This window comes from Tauraco erythrolophus, chromosome Z (genome assembly GCF_009769465.1).
Source record: "Tauraco erythrolophus isolate bTauEry1 chromosome Z, bTauEry1.pri, whole genome shotgun sequence".
Classification (NCBI taxonomy): Eukaryota; Metazoa; Chordata; class Aves; order Musophagiformes; family Musophagidae; genus Tauraco; species Tauraco erythrolophus.
This window is the reverse complement of record NC_141496.1, coordinates 19,479,932-19,496,968: the sequence shown is the minus strand read 5'-3', so window position 1 is coordinate 19,496,968 and position 17,037 is coordinate 19,479,932. Positions and strand designations below refer to the sequence as shown.

At 38.3% G+C, this 17,037-nt stretch overlaps 1 protein-coding gene across 2 annotated transcripts in view; it reads right to left on the bottom strand.

Moving 5' to 3' along the window:
* Positions 1–5,874: 5,874 nt before the first annotated feature.
* PARP8 (poly(ADP-ribose) polymerase family member 8) overlaps positions 5,875–17,037 on the bottom strand; it is a 135,448-nt gene continuing 124,285 nt past the window's right edge. For both annotated transcript variants that reach the window (XM_086628795.1, XM_086628794.1), the window contains 9 exons: positions 16,147–16,214; positions 15,753–15,801; positions 14,817–14,929; positions 14,578–14,650; positions 12,549–12,618; positions 10,636–10,712; positions 9,685–9,754; positions 6,598–6,682; positions 5,875–5,977 (listed from right to left, as the gene is read on the bottom strand). In XM_086628795.1, the coding sequence (XP_086484921.1) occupies positions 5,875–5,977; positions 6,598–6,682; positions 9,685–9,754; positions 10,636–10,712; positions 12,549–12,618; positions 14,578–14,650; positions 14,817–14,929; positions 15,753–15,801; positions 16,147–16,214 (708 nt within the window). The remainder of the gene's footprint in view (positions 5,978–6,597; positions 6,683–9,684; positions 9,755–10,635; positions 10,713–12,548; positions 12,619–14,577; positions 14,651–14,816; positions 14,930–15,752; positions 15,802–16,146; positions 16,215–17,037) is intronic.

Genomic DNA, 17,037 nt, shown 5'->3' with positions numbered 1-17,037 from the left:
GACTGTTTCAACTTCGAACAGAGTTCTCAAAATAGTGCCCAAATGCACAGTACTTGTTGAACAAATTCTGATTTATTGAAAGTAAACATTTACATTGGCTACAATGTTATAACTGTTACAAAGCTGGATAAAAGAGGCTTAAATAGCAATAGAAAGCAAGTGCAGTAAAAAGTGAATAGAGAAAATATTTGGCCTTAGTGATCTTCTGGCAGTATTTACATTATGTACATTTTGTTAAATATTTGTAGTAACTCTAAGGCACCATAGGCTAAATAGCAGGCTGCAGTACTATTTTGTGCACAAAATTTAATAAATTTATTTGGAGGAAAAAAGGCTGTAGAGTTAAAAGAAACATAGACATATTTTATGTTTACATAAAGGAGTGGCTGCCTCTTAAAATTCAAAGATACAATACATACTGAGTAAATTTAAAAATTATTTTTAGAACATTAAATTATATTGAATGTCTGTGTATAAGGACTATTTTTACTGACTTGCTGGTAAATGTTTAATGTAGTCTATTCTTCAACAGGTTTTTCACACGCTAGATATGGTCATCTAAAAACTACTTGAATTCTTTTTTTTTTTCTGCTTACAAAAGTCTTATACCTAGTATGTATACAAAATCCCAATGCAAAGTGCAACGGGCAGTCATTTACATCGTAGCCATTCTGTGGCGGGCTCGAACTTGGCCGGAGCACACAACCACAATACTGTGAAACAGCAGTTCAAGGCGTTTTATTATCCCCACTTGTGCTGGTGGCTGCAGCTCCAGCCGGTGAACATGGGCGCGGAACTGCCGCCCCGGGAAAGGCAAGAGGAGCCCAGCGCTTTCAGACCCGACGTTTCCAAAACCAGATCCCAGCATTCACACTACTGGCGACATCCTTGTGCGTTTTATATGGCACCGTGCACGCAGAACACCGTTCTGCTTCAAGTAAATCTTTCCATTTTTATTTATCCCCTTCTGAAGCACAAGTGTCCCTCCACTCCTGAGCGCTTTAAGGAAAAAATTTGATTATTATCACAGCCCTGGCTGATGAGCCTTGAGGTCCTTTCTGGACAACTTCCAGTCCAACAACAGAACAACAGACCTCGCTCAGCTGAGTCAACGGCAACCTGCAGGCGTCTGCGCGCTGAGCCCATCACGACGCGCCTTCGCCTCAGCGGCTTCCGAAACACTTACCATGACAGCAAGGGGCGACCGGTACAAAACCCGACGTTTGCTCAAGGGCTGACCCTCAGCACCCCCGATGGGGGCTCAGCACAAGCCGAGATCAGGCCCCAGACTGGTCTGCGGTGACAATGCTAAGATTACAGAGCGCGTTGGCTCCCGTCGCACACCTGCCCATCAGTCATGGCTCGTACTCGTTGTACTCGACTTACGTTTTCTACAGCCAAGAAGGAATACATCTAAATTAATACAATGCTTAAGTAACTAGATACTGTTTTTACATTTGGTTTGAGTTTTTTTAGTGTTTCTTTTTAAATCACAAATCTCTTCATTCAGTTGTCCCTTTCTTTTTTTTTCACTTTGTACTCATTTGCGTTGCAAGTACACTAATTTAATTTCCACAGTGGGAAGTGGTTTCTAAGCAAAGTATAATCGATCTAAGAACAAAGTCTTCATTTGGAGTGATCTTATATTTGTATTAACTAAAGCATAATCTTAGCATTATTCATCAGATGCATTTTTTTAGTATCAACAGCTATAATATTAAAATTATACAGCATCAATTACAGTTTTTCAAGGGCTTTAGAGAAAAATACAAGCATAAACAATAAACCTGTAAAATATTAAGCAGAATATGACACAAACTGGCCATTTTATGGTAAGTAATATGGAGCCAAAGGCTCAGGTGATCAACACAGTGTAGCACTGCTGAAGCAAACAGAGTTACGCTGATTCGTATCACAGAAGATAGCTCAAATTGCTTAACCCTTGGATGCTAAATATCTGCCTGAATCTCAAGAAAGGTTTAAAAACATCTTTCTGATTCTTTCTCAATGGTTAAAATATTCAGAAATATAGATATGGTGATTCATAATTATGGTGCAACGTTAAAGTTATTAACATAATTTTTCTGTCAAACCTTCCCCATGCAAGGGCTTGTAAGGATGTCGGAAGAACTTAGGAAGACCTTTTCCAAGAATTCCCTCTGTTGCTCTGTGCCGGACATGGTCACAGAGTGATAGCTATGGGTTCGTGGAGTTTTCTACCAAGACAGACAGGAAAGCCTGGGGCTCTATTTTCTGTGATTAAAAACTACCTGTGAAAAGCCTACATCTTTTCAGTGGGAGTTACAAAGATTACTCTATCACCAGTATGCGTGCATGATAAGAGAGGAAGGGAAAAGCAAGGGCTTTACAGATAACGCAGGGCCCTTGCTGAGATGACCCTGGCTTTTTACTTTTCAGCCCCTGGAATGCATGTGAATGTGAGTATTTGGGAGAATTTGGCAATATGCAACTTCCACCCTTGGATAAAACCAGGAGCGAAAACTTCTTCAGAGAAAATCTCATCCTTGAGATTTTTCATTCCAGTTCTTGCTGCTAAAGTCTTTGTTTCAGCTTTTAAGTTGGCTGCAGAAGGGCTATTTATTTTTGAGTAGCAGACCTCCAAAAAACCTCCCTCTTTGCCTTTACCTTTTAAAGATTATGAGAACTAATACTTTGTTAAATGATCTGAAGGCTCATGCTCACCTGCCATATAACACCTTAGAAGAAGCTTCTCATTAATATTTTGGGTAAAGAAAAAAGTGACTGAGTTACTGTATAGCGCTTGCTGTTTGTGCGTGACGCTGGGCCGGTGTCCTTGCTCTGTCCCCTGCAGCATGACACCTTCTCAGGCTGCTGCCCTGTACCTCTGTGGCCTGTGTTCCCCCACACTGAACCTTCGTTCTCCCAGTCCCTTTTCTTGCCATGCACCGTGCAGGACTTGAGCTGCCAATGCTGCCTGTTAGTAATTCGGTGGCTCTTTTTTTTTTTCCCCCTTTCCTACCAGCTAACTCCTCATCCCTTCAGAACTACCTTTCTCCCTGAAAGGTTTTGCCCCTTCGCACTGCTCTGTAATGCCTGTGCTCATCACATTCTGCCTTTTTTCTCTTGGTCACTCTCCTTCTCCATCATGTGTAAGCCAGTCTGCTCAGTACTCCCTGAAGCGGGCACCTTACAACAGCACGTGCTTTCCTCCATATGGTCCCTTCCTCCTGCTCATCCATTTAAAACAAACCTCTGAGCAGCCTTAAATTTGGCAGAGATGTATTTTCCCTCCCCTTTCCAGTGGTCGTACTTACGGTGCATGGCCAGTATCATGCCCCACCGTGCAAACCAAGGCTGACTCGCTCCCACAGCTACGTTCCAGGTTTCTTCCTTCAAGGGGTTCACTTATGACCCTGCTCCAGCTTGAGGGGACAGGGAAGATGACTGCTTACTTGGCTTCTCCAGTTCATTCATGGTCATCTTTCTTTTCTCCTATTTTTTTGAGGAAGCCTCTCAGAGTGGTGGACCGTCAGCCCAGCAAGTCAATGTAGGATATCTCTGTGGACTTGCTTCCTAGTTTCTTTTTGTTCTGCAAAACATAGGGATTCAGACACATATGGCAGGACAAATATAGAGAGATGGTCATTATAAGATTCCAGCTTCACTTCTAAATTAAGCTGATTTTGTGCTGTTACACAACCTAAGGCAGTCCTTACTGTCTTAGATAGATAGATAGATAGATAAATAGACAGATAGATAAATTCCAGAAATCTGCTCTGTTTCAAGAAACTAACCTGTGTCCCAACACAAAAGATAAGAATCAGAATAGTGGTTCTCAAGTCAGGAGTCCACTAAATAGGGGTGAAAGTCAACAGAAATTAAATAGTGAAATGAGGGTTTACAAACAGGATTTGCTTTACAAGTCTGGATGTGAACCCAGAAAAACTGCAGTCTCCAGCAAATCAGTCTGGAATGCTAAAATATATCTCCAAGTATGTGCTCCTAGGCCAAATAACACCATTTTACTTGTAGGGCACTTCAGTTGCAGCAAGTAATAAGAGAGTGTAGCTTGAATAAGATCACCCCAGAGCCTATGAACACAGGCTGAGAGAGTTGGGGCTGTTCAGCCTGGAGAAGAGAAGGCTCCTGGGTGATCTTATAGCAGCCTCCCAGTACTTAAAGGGGGCCTACAGGAAAGCTGGAGAGGGACTTTTTACAAGGGCCTGTAGTGATGGGACAAGGGGCAATGGACTTAAACTGAAAGAGGGCAGATTTTGATTGGATACAAGAAAGAAATTTTTCACTCAGAGAGTGGTGAGACACTGGAACAGGTTGCCCAGAGAAGTTGTAGGTGCCCTATCCCTGGAAGTGTTCAAGGCCAAGCTGGATGAGGCTTTGGGCAACCTGGTGTAGTGGAGGGTTTCCCTGGCATGGCAGGGGGGTTGGAACTAGATGATCTTTGGAGGTCCCTTCCAACCCTAACCATTCTATGATTCTATGATTGTATGAATTAGAAAGAAGGAACCATCCATTACAGCATATCTAATGCAGTTTTGTTTCAAAGAAACAAACACACCTGTGCTCTGTTGTGCTGTTATTTGGCTCTTCAGTATCTTTATTATGAAAATAACATAATAGAGGATTCAATCTATTTTTGCTCTCTGAGGTGGCTTCTAACAGTTGCACAGATGGGTAACTTGAACTGCTCTCCACATGCAAGGGTGTGACTGATGCTGCAGGATAGCTACTGCAAGGGCTGCGGAGGGCACTCATCAGGGCACAGGATATGCTTTATGCCTCGGAGACTGGGCCCCTCCCTACCTGTGTTGCCATCATGCTCACTCCGAAAAAACAGTTGTTAACTTAAAGGACAGAGAGATGTGAATTTGTTTGTTTTCCCTTACGAAAAAATTAATAAAAATATTTCACCATGAGAAAATCAGTAAAATTTTGCATTTGTTTGTATTTTTTGATGTACCAACAATTAAACTGGATCACATAGAAGCCTTAAATCAGCACGTACTTTTAAATATGTGGCCAAATTTAACCACAGAACAGATTCACTGACATTAAGATGAAAACATTAAAGAACCTTGTTGATCTAAAGAAACTGTAAAATCTAGTATATAAATCCAAATTGGTAAAAAGAAAGTTAACTGCTTCAGGATTTCCAGATGTTTGCTAGGCTTGTGTAACTAAAAAATGCAATTGAGCTGCTTAATAGATAAGACAGTGTTTCTAGAGAAAACACACAAAATTAAATATGTACTATCACATTCATTACTTTTTGCTTTATTCCTCTTATTAAATAAAAAATGTACTGCTGTTTTAACTTTTGACTCTAAATTCTAGCTGCATTTGTGTAAAATAAAATGAATCAAAGATAGCAGCAGGTAATCAATCTCTTTAATTTGACATGTTCCAACAACCTTTTATTGTGTTTAAATACGAGAATATTTTACTTATTGCAAAGTATCCTGTGTAATACAGGTGCTCCGCTATAAAATCTTCTCTCTCGCTTGTAATTCAGTCATTCTAAATTTAAAATACTGGTATACAGTACTAAAACCTCCAATTGAAGTTTAATATAAAAATATCAGCACAAAACTCCTTTTTAAAGTCTTTTTATTGTGAGCAACTCAAATGCCTGTTTAATTATTATTAGTTGTAGTATATTAATAGACTTTGCACCCCTACTGTTGCTAATTCATACCATCTCAGGTATTTTGGTGAGATAAGAAATACTAAGTAAGAAAACAGTAAGTATTCAAAGGGTTAATTTGCTTAGAATAGTAATAATAAATTAGGTTTTTGCATCTTCTTCAGTTCAAAATCCAGCTTTGAGACTGAGGAAGGCTTCCAAATCACATCAATTAAATAAGAGTGGTCCTTTTAACCAGTAGCAGTTTGATTGCCAATGACTCGAAGAATCTCTTTATGAATGCTTGGTTCCTGTGTATTTATACTTGTATCACCCACTTGACCATCTTCATAACTAAAAAAAAGTACAGAAAATAAAATCAAATTAGTCTTTTATTAGTCTACCTCAAATCATCCAAAACTCTGCTTCATTCAATAATCAAGAGCGCTTCTTTCGTCTGTTAACATGTTTCTACCAAAACGCTCTGCTGTGCTTCTCCATTACATGCAGATCCTAAACTCTTGAGAGTGACAGGTGGTAAGGCTGCCATTGTCATCGAAACCCTGAGGCTGAATAAGCCACTAGGACCCAAAGGGGACAAGGCACAGGTGAGAAGGGAAATGCTCACATCATAGACAGGGAGCCTTTAACGAATTCCTCAGCTTTGAAACACAGAGCCAAATAGAAATGGTATGTTACGATACATGGATAGACTTACTGTAAAATGAGGTAATGCTGTAGAGTGGGAAAAATCCGTAACTCTCAATTTATTCTATAACAAAACATCTACTAAACCTTTGTCATTAGCTTATCCATACATTTCCTAGTGAAAGTAAAGCCAGAGAAAGAAAAAAATGAAGTGATACTTTGAAGAATTAGGAAGAAACGTCTTCAAATACAACTATTGGAGGGAACGTGGAGAAAAAGGTCTAGGATGAACAGAAGTTGGATGTTAAAATAAGCTTTGTACTCACACAAAGAAAAATCTTGTACACACATGATCCGTATTGGGAACTACCCATATCTCCCCATGTTTGTGCAGATCGGATGAGGTTATCACTGTCAGGGAAAGAATAAGTTTCATAGTGATGAAAACATGCCTGGAAAATAATGCTTTAAAAGACGTGGGTTTTTATACACTTTAAATAACCTTCTGGGAATGTCTAGTTTTCCACTGCATGTCTGTGGTGTTGCATAGACTCTGAGTTGGCTGCTAGTAAAAACACAAGAGATGAACTTGATTCTTGTTTCCAAAATATATTTTCCAGAAAACACAGATGCTTGATGTATGGGAGCTGGTCATTAATTGGAAGGAAAAATGAAAAAGTGTATTTACTAAAAACTGATTCTAAATGGCCACAGGGCTGTTAAGGAAGATCTGTGTCAACTAATCAGCCTTTGGAACAGAGATATTTGTGTCTGATGATGGCTAAGCCAAAATTAAAACACTAAAGACAAAGCCTGAAACTGAGATATGACAAATTTGGGATTTGCAATACCTCCAAATATTTAAAAAAAATCATAGCAATTATGACTCAAGGGGAACATGAAGCTTGCCGAAAATTGCTCAGTGTTTAGAAAACAGAAATGTATTTGATGATAGATTGCTTAGAATGAGAACAACACAGGAAGAAACCTTTTTATTGCTAGGCAGAAGCTATACTGGGAATCTGTAGTTGAACAGATTTCTATAAATGCATTTAAACAGCATCCTTCTAGACAAGTTGTCCAGCTGTGGGATGAGCAGGTTCACAGTGAGCTGGGTGAAGAACTGGCTGAAGGGCAGGGCTGAAAGGGTTGTAGTGAATGGGCTACATCTGGCTGGTGACTGGTCACCAGCGATGTTCCTCAGGGCTCAATTCCAAGGCCAGTTCTGTTCAATACACTTATCGATGATCTGGATGCAGGAGTTGAATTTGCTTATAATACCAAACTGGGAGGTGCTGACAGAAGGATCTAGATAGATTGCAGCATTGGGCTATGATTAATGGGATAAAATTTAACAAGTCAAAATGCTGGATTCTGCACTTTGGATGCAGTTATGACGGGCACAAGTATAAACTGGGAGAGGAGCAGCTGGAGAGCAGCCCTGCAGAAAGGGATCTGGGGGTGCTGGTCGGCAGCAGGCTCAATGTGAGTCAGCAGCGTGCCCTGGCAGCCAAGGGGGAAAACCACATCTGGGAGTGCATCAAACAGTGTAACCAGCCGGTCAAAAGAGGGGATTATCCCATCACTATGTTCAGCGTTGGTGTGGCCTCACCTGGAGCACTGTGTGCAGTTCTGGGCCCCACGATTTAAGAAGAATGTGAAGGTCCCTGAATGCATCCAGAGGAGGGCAACTAAGGTGGTGAAAGGGCTGGAAGGCATGTCCTGTGAGGAGCGGCTGAGGACTTTGGGCTTGTGTAGTTTGGAGAAAAGGAGACTGAGGGCTAACTTCATTTCTCTCTACAGCTTCCTGAGAAGGGGACGTGGAGAGGGAGATGCTGAGCTCTTCTCCCTGGTATCCAGTGACAGGACACATGGGAATGGCTCAAAGCTGCCCAGGGAAGGTTTAGACTTGATATCAGGAACTATTTCTTCACAGAGATGATGGTCAACCACTGCAACAGGCTTCCTACGGAGGTGGTTGATGCCCCAAGCCTGTCAGTATTTCAGAGGCACTTGAACAATGCCCTTAACAACATGCTTTAACCCTTGGCCAGCCCTGAATTGGTCAGGCAGTTGGACCAGATAATGGCTGTAGGTCCCTTCCAACTGAAACAGTATATTCTATTCTATTCTATTCTATTCTATTCTATTCTATTCTATTCTATTCCATTCTATTCTATTCTATTCTAACACTACCATGAATAAATGCATATTCGTTTTTATACCGTCTTCCATGAATTGTAATTTTTAACAAAAATTTAGCTCTTGTAATGAATTTTATTTAAAATCTATATTAAACATCTCACCTAAATACTTCTTTACATAGAAAAATGAAGTGAATATGAATGATGTAAAATGTATTTTATAAAATATTTTAAATGTACCCTTATAAAATCAATAATCTATTAATAAGTGTGAGGAAAGAACAACATGGATGAAAAAGTCTTTGTGAAAGATGTAAGTTTTGTTTAGAAACTTCAGGTATTAAAGGCCAAGTAAAGTCTAGTAAACTCTAGATTAATTTCATATTTTCTTCTGAAAGTTTTAGAACTAGACTTACGTGTTTTTCTATCCGGATCAAATTGCATTTTCATGTTGACTGACATCCCCTTAATCATATTAAATATTTCATTTGAACATTCTCAAAAATTCATATATTAAAAAGTAGCATATATAACTTAAAGCTTCCCTTTTGAAATAACGTATTTTCCACCTTCTGTCTTTATTTTTACTTGTAAATATAAACAAATGCTCCAAATAAAGGGTAAACTGAGTTTAATATAATTTTTGTTTGGCCAATGAGACTAATTAAAAATTACTAGTACAATTCTTACTCAAATTACGTAATTCTTAGCTCTCGAAACCTGCCGAGGTTTCATTAGGTATTAAAAAAATAGCCAAGTCTTTCAAGACTCATATCCACTGGGTTTTAACTTCACAGAATTTCTGAAGCCGTCAGAAAGAACAGACTGGTTACCAGATGAACAGTATATTTGCCTGAACAGTGAAAAAAAATTACTGGGAAGTTCAATAGGAAAGCTGTTTTTTCTGAATTTTAGGTGTTTAATGCATTTGTCAAGAGCTTGCAAGAAGTCAATGTTTCAAATAAGGGCCATGACTTGGGTTATCTTGATGGTTTGGGAATATGATCACATTTGAAAGACAGACCAGATGATCAGTCACTATGTGCATATGATTATTTCATGAAAATTCAGCATGTGTTACACATTTTGTTGGAAGAGGGAAATGTTCTGAATGGAAATATAAAGGTCAGCTATTAAGGAAGCACTCGTACTCCTACCAGTAGTCTCTTACCTAAAAACAACCACCACTGGAACTAAAGGTCTCACTGATTTGCATCCAGTAACACTGTGTCCATAACTAAAACAGTTTTTCAAGGGCTTTCAGCTTACCTTCACATAAGGCTATGCATTTTAAGTTACGGCTTTGCAAAAATTGTGACTGTTGTCCTTTCTTCTGGGACTGGGATGTAAAAACATGAGAAAACTTAATTAGTAGAGTAAGACAAACTGAGTGAAAAAGTAAGAAAGGAGAGGGCTGCTATTTTCAGTGGTTTATTAACGAACAAAGATAGAGGCAGACTTTCTAAAACATTTCTATTGTATTTGTAAATGTAACAGACTTTCTAAAAACATCTATATTATTTTTTTGGATTATTGTAGGAGGGATTTGAACCCCTTTATCCAGAAAGAAAAGTTCCTAATTATTACAGAATGAATAATATTATTAGAAATACCAGTGTTACTGATAAACTGATAGCAGAAAAAAAAAGGTGCATTTGATCACCAATTCTTTGGCCACTACCTGATATTTTACTGGCCTTCCCATTTCTCAGGGCTTCTGTTGTTACATATCAATCATTCTCCAAAGCCAGATTTCTCAAAATTTAGCCCTACACTATAAAGGCTAGGAATTTGCTTTAGATAAAGCAGAATTGTAGTGGTTTAATATGTAAAAACCATGAAAACCAGACGTGCTATAAATGAAACGTTACTCATTTTCCAGCAATAACCACTCTCAGTTCCTTTTGCATCATTTTTCTGCAAGTCTGGAACTCAGAAAGCAAAGGCTTGCTAAGGGTCATAATGCAATCTGCATTTAATTTTCATTCTCTTCCTGAATTCTTCTGCTTGGAAAAGAAGGACACGAGACCACAGTATATGCTGTAAACTGTTACTAAAAGCAGTTGGGCTGTATTTGATGTTTGCAGTCTCTGAAGTTGTTGATTTCATTCAATAAAATAAAACCATTAGCTTTCACATAAGGAATATTACCTCCTTTTCAGCTATCAAATTCACAAGCATAAAGCCATAAATCTTCCAGAGATGACTGATGTACTGTACCTGTGATGTATTACTGCTCTTACTGCCTGAAGCTGGTTCATCTTTAGCTGACACCTTCTGCTGCTTCTTGTTCATCCCTAGAACATTAAAATCATGTAAGATACCCTGCATATAATGACCATAATAAGAAAAGTTAAGTATGGAGAATGAAACAGGTAGCACAGTAGGAATCACAGTCCTTTGCATGGCCCCCAAAAAGCTAGTTAACTTTGTCACAGAATATCTCAATTTAGTCCTGCAAATTACCAGTACATCTGCATGTATTGCAAACACCTCAGGAAAGTCAAGTTAGCATTAAGTAGGCGCAAAAGCAGATAAACATGAGCTTTAATGCCACTGAATTCAGCTCAGGAACGCTCTTAGGGAGTTGCTTAACAGAGCTGCATGTCAGCATGTGTTGAGTCTAACCGACCCTATTCAGGCTGAAGTAACACAGTTTGATTTATTGTGGGTGGGACGGTAAAATTTAGATATTAATCTCTGACACTTAATTTACATTTATTAAAAATCTAGTTAATTTTTAGGAGTAGTTAATTTATTTGAAGTCTACCTTGGTTTAACTAATTTATCTACATGTAAAAGTATTAAATTATTTGTCAGCCACATTGGATCTAATTTCCATCTCAGAAATCTAAACACCTACATTTGTGCCTTAGAACTCCTTTATATTTCCTCACGTTGGTTTATATAAAATGCCTGTATTGTATGCTACTACAGGCTTCCTTGCCTTTGCAGTATCCCATATTTCTTGGTGGTTTGCAAACCCAGACTGAATTATGGGCAAGTTTAACTCTTTGAAGGAACAAGGAGCGTAGGACTCCTCTGTGGTTTTTATTGGCATCAAGTATTACAAACTGCATAGGAACAGAGACCTCCTTTCTGGAGGAGACTGGACAGAAGGGACGAAGAAAGGTAGAGAGATGAGAAAAAACACACTGAAGCTGACAAAGCAGTGGCGTCCAAAAAGAAGGGCATTTTCTTAGATAGCGATACGGCAACCTGCACTTTTAGTGAGTCCTAAAAAGCTTCCCTACTCATGTTATCTCTGAAAAGCTAAAAGTGCACTTAGGGATTATGGATATTGAAATTCAATAAATAGCAATAAAAAAGGCTGAGCTTTTAATATGAATTTTGACATTACCTAAAAATACTGAAAATCAGAAAGCATAACTAAAACGCTCAGAATTGTCTACATGCACACCAACATACACTCAACTATAGCAGCACTTTCACATATGAAGAAATGGTAAATACAACATACCTAAAGGAAAAAGTCACAATGTTTTAAAATCTCTGAAGTTTCTTAATATACACATTGGTGTATCTTGTTTCTATCATGCTTCTCTTTATGATTTATTTCTTATATGGAAAACTCGGTGTGACTCACACTTGGACTTACTAGTGGGACAAATTATGTTTCCTCCTCTTCTCATGCTAACATAAACACACTGTCCTGTACTTTCTGTGTAATCCTGACATTGTGATACTTGGGAATACTCTTAAAGTTACACAGTTGAACATGTCTATTAACGAATATCTGTTCTGTCAGATCAGGTCGTAAAAGCCTCTGAATCCATAGATAATGTTAGGTGGACTTAGGCAGATACTGACAAAAAATCAAAAAGACAAAGTTGGATTTCCACTGCATAATCAAGACCTGCTCCATTACACACAGCATCCAGTATTAGCTACTATTTACTTCAAGCACAGTTTCAAGATACTCAGCACCTCAGAAAATGAAGATAGGCATTTAATAAGGGAATTTAGATTTTCTCGTTTTTGAATAAATTAAATCTTGGTTGACATAGATAAAATTTAATACAGTGTTGTAAACGGTAAAGCTGCTAAGAAAAGCAGTAGACTAAGATACCCCCCTATATTTCTCCAACTTTAGAGTGATTTATAAATATCACCTGAGTAACCAAATGATATGCTTGACAATGGACTAAGGTAGATTCCACTTCCAAACATTGCACCATGGAGCTGAAAAAGAGGGGAGTGATTATTTAAAATTAATTTGGCTATTTGGACAAAATAATAATGATGGAAACAGGTCATAATGTAGATAAGCATCTGCCCCACTGCACTAATTTATTGCCTAGTAATAAATGGGATTTGAAGAATACCATTAATTAAAAACCTGAAAAAATCATGCTGCAAATATACTACTAAAATACTGTGTATTCTGGAAACCATGTCCAAACACCCAAACATAATTTTACATCAGATTTATATGTAAAACTGCATTTTCTGTTTTTGAATATAACATTACCATGGAGGATACCTACAGCGGGTGCTTCTGTATGTGGCCAAATACATCTCAGACTTAATAGGGCTGAGCAAGCTCGGCATGTGTCTCACATCCAAACCTTGGCAGGAAGCACAGCCTAAGCCAGCCTTTGTGAATCAACAGCAGCAGCAGCAGCCGCTTTTGTTTTCTTTAAGGTAAGAAAGGAAGAGACGTTGATGACACTGGTCATATGCTACAGAAAAAATTAGTCACTAGTTCAGCCTGAGTCCTGGAGGAATGGGTTCAATCAAGCTTTTGCCTGAACCAGTTCAGACATGCATATGCCATCACTGCAGGACTGCACTTTAGCCATGAAGCTACAAGCTGTCTGAAAAGAATAGAAGAAAGTGATGACTATTCTTCACCAACATCACTGTTCCATATCATGAAGCTTGGGCTAAGCACAAAAGTGAGCAGTTTTTAATAGCCCTCCAGTCATTTTCTTGTCTGGAAAGGGGGAAGTATGGGTTTCACTTCTCCAGCAGGGACTGACTGCTTTATGTGGAAAAGCCTTTAAAGAAAACACACCGAGTAGTTGTTGGAGCACAAGTGAGAACTCTGAGTATCTCCTGCCTAGGTGGATATTATGACCAACGGGCTTCAGAGTCACGCTCACCCTTATTTCTTTCCTCTGACCCAATGATATTTACATTGTCTCTGCAATGTGCCAGAGCTATCACAGGAATGTGCAAACACGCTTTCATTCCTCCAGACTGTACAGGATCCTTAGCGACTAGGTATTTTTACTGACTGGTTGGTACAGGGGTAAATAGGATGAACTAGGCTCAGCATACACTAAAAACGAGACTTGTATAAAATAGGGCTTTACTGCTTCCTCCTATTCCCAGTATCTCAACCCTCAACAAAATAGTAAGCGTAAACAAAGGGGTTTACTTTTGTGAATTTTGGTGTGTAAATCCCACTTTCCTGGGGAAGTATCTTCCAAAGATACTAATAAAAACACCCAGACCACTAAGAGCAACAGCAGAGATTTCCATTTCTTTTTTTTTCAGTGTCTTCTGTACCTGGATCCTTAGTCAGCACCCAGGGATCCTCCTCCAAGGTATCATGGCTTCAGCTCTGGGGAACAGCTGTCAAAACCATGATGCTAAAATGCTCCAAGTTACAGCTCCCCAGTCCCTCTGGTACTACCTGCTTTGCTCTGCAATAGTGGTCTCCTGATGATTCAGTCTGAGAAAACGAACTGAAGTTTGCAAGAGCTCCCTCCTGACCAGTACATTCACATTTCCGTTCCCACGGAAACCACAGGAGAAGATGCTGCAAATCCAGTTCCTGTAAATCTGGTATACTCTTGGATCCTATAACATGGCGATAGTTTATGCAGCTCTAAATTTTAATCCCAAAACTGATTTTAAGCAGTACCGAGCTAAGCCTCCTGGAGGTGCTGCTCTGCAACATAAAAATGAAACGCTGATTCCAGCAATGGGATTTTCTAGCTATTTTAGCAGACCCATTATTTCATTTTAATTGCATCAGAAAAGCACATTTTCCAGAAAACAAGAAGGCATTTAAAATCACTTCTTTTTTCCACCTATATGACTACCAGAACCACAGCCCCTGAAAACTTGCCTAAGCTAGTATGCAATCAAGCATGCACAGGTTAGGTAAAGTCCACTTAGTCTACTATTTACCTGCAGCCTCGTATTAGAAGCAACAACTAAGCCGTTCCTCAGGATGGAATGCCAATTTTCAATGTGTGAACCACTGAAAAAATGAAAAAGAAAGCGTTAAAATCCACAGTGTAAAATGCAAAATGAAATCAGTAATTCTTAAAAATAATAAATTCACAGCTGTAAACCTCAAATGGCAAGAACAAAAAAACAGCATGGCATTTCGATAACCTTCGACTAATATGAATATATGTACTCACTGAAATGCAAAGGTACTTCCGTAGAGATTTTTAGCAGCTCGGAAATTGGATTCTTTGGCTGGTGGACTGCTGAGAAGTAGGAACTGGTGGGGAGTGTGCATAAACTTCAGTTGCTGTAAAATACAACAGGGCACAAGTGAAAAGAATTTGATTAACACAAAAGCATTGTATTTCCATAAAGGTAGTTCTTAAGATACCACGCTGTTTTGCACAATGCATGACTCCATTTAAATAACTACATGAACTACGTTGAAATTGGTCTCATTACCATAATTTTCACCCTAAATCAAACAGTGAAAATGTCTTTCAGTTTATGAAACATATGGAAGTTTCTGAAACAGATTTCAGCCTAATATGGCTCTAGTAAAGTAATTAAACTGAACAATTTTCATCATGGTATTCTGATCAGAGATAGCTTTGAAATAAGGTTCAGATTTGAAAGGTTGCAGATTACTATGCCCTTAATCAGAGGCATCAGAGGCACACACACTCAGAAATAAATCTCAGCACCATTCCTCTAAAATTCAAGAGCTATACTCTCTTAAGGTGTACTCATATGTGGATCTCCTGGTACATTGCGTTTGTGTGTACTGCCTTCTGTACAGCTCCGTATCTAGTATTCTATACGGTAACAAAACAAATAGTGAAGTTATTCTCACCCAATCTCAGACGACTACAAGGTAGACACTTGTATTTGAGCTACTCACCTCAAATAGGCTTTTTCTGAACATTATCTCTTTGACTTATTTTAGATATTCACAACCTGATTCTGTGAGTCATGACCTGGAACTGCCTATTTCTCTCCCTTGTCTACTAATGGAGTCCATTTGATTAGGCTGAATGTAGACACCTGTGTTCGGCTACGAGACTGCCACCTAAAATGCTAATATGAGCCATGAGAAACGAGAAAATAATAAAGAACCCACAGGCACTTACCCTGTTCACCGGTAGCTTCACAATATGTGATCTATTACTAGAAATAACCCTAAAATAAGAAACAGTTAGATGTATTAGACATGGTAACCAAACAGAACTTTTCTTCTTAAAAATGTGTTACAAATGGCCACCATAAAGCACTCCGCTGCAGGTCTTTGAACCTATCAGATGGAAGTAGACCAAATCTTGACTAGAAAATGAGATCAGAGGCTACACAAATAAGCTGGAGTCTTTCCTTTTTTTCAGAGGGCTTAGATGAGGTCCAGAAACAGTTGCAAATGTCAACTCTGACGTTAACTCTTAGGGTGAGCTTATACCAAATTACACTGTGGAGTGATTATTCATTAAACTTTGTACTTTAATAATTATGATCTTGTGTGAGTGCATTTTATACCATTGTAGTAGAGGATGTGCAAGCGGGTCTTGTTTATCCATCTGCTTCTTTATTTCCAAGTAAGGTGCCTAGAAAAAAGTAATTACGTTCTTTATTTCTAGTTGAAATCACAAGGTTAAATTTTGTATGTTACATTGCCCATGATTTCATCTCTTAAAACGAATACACGGGACTCATTATTAGGCTTAAATCACAGTTTTACTGACGTTTAGCGTTGTACAGTTATAAAAGTGTTTTGACAACAAGAAGAATTAATATAGCAATTATTTTCCCTGGAGTACAATAATAAGCATATAATTAGCATCAAAATTAGTATATTACAGAAAACATTGGTGATCTCAGGGAGAACTGCAGAAGACATCTATTTACGTTTGGCTCTTGGATTAAGAAATTGGACTGGAACTTCACAAAATTAAGTCTCTCAAAATATCTCAAGATAATCCACTCAATTTTTTTTTTAAACTGTTTCATGGCATAAACTGGAAAAATAAAATACTGTATCAGCTTATAATCCCTTTGAAAACCTTTCTTGATTTCAATCACAATGCAAAGCATCCCTGTAAAACTCTTCAGTCTGAGAATTACTTTAACATTAAAAAAAAGAAAATAGTCGTTATTTTTCTTTTAAAAGACATTATATTAGGCAATGGAAATACTCGATTTTTACATGATGTTACATGAAATAACAAAAATACATGAATCTTAATTTTTAATTCATTTTACTCCTCTCTATACACCTCATTCTTCATTCCAGTATCCGAAAGTACTTTATGAATACATACAGAGTAAGAGTTATAAATTGTTGTGAGGTTACATTTATACAGCAGTTGGAAAAGCAAGGTACATAGGAAAGACTGCAATAATTAGTTATAATCAGCTGGGCTGTTTGGG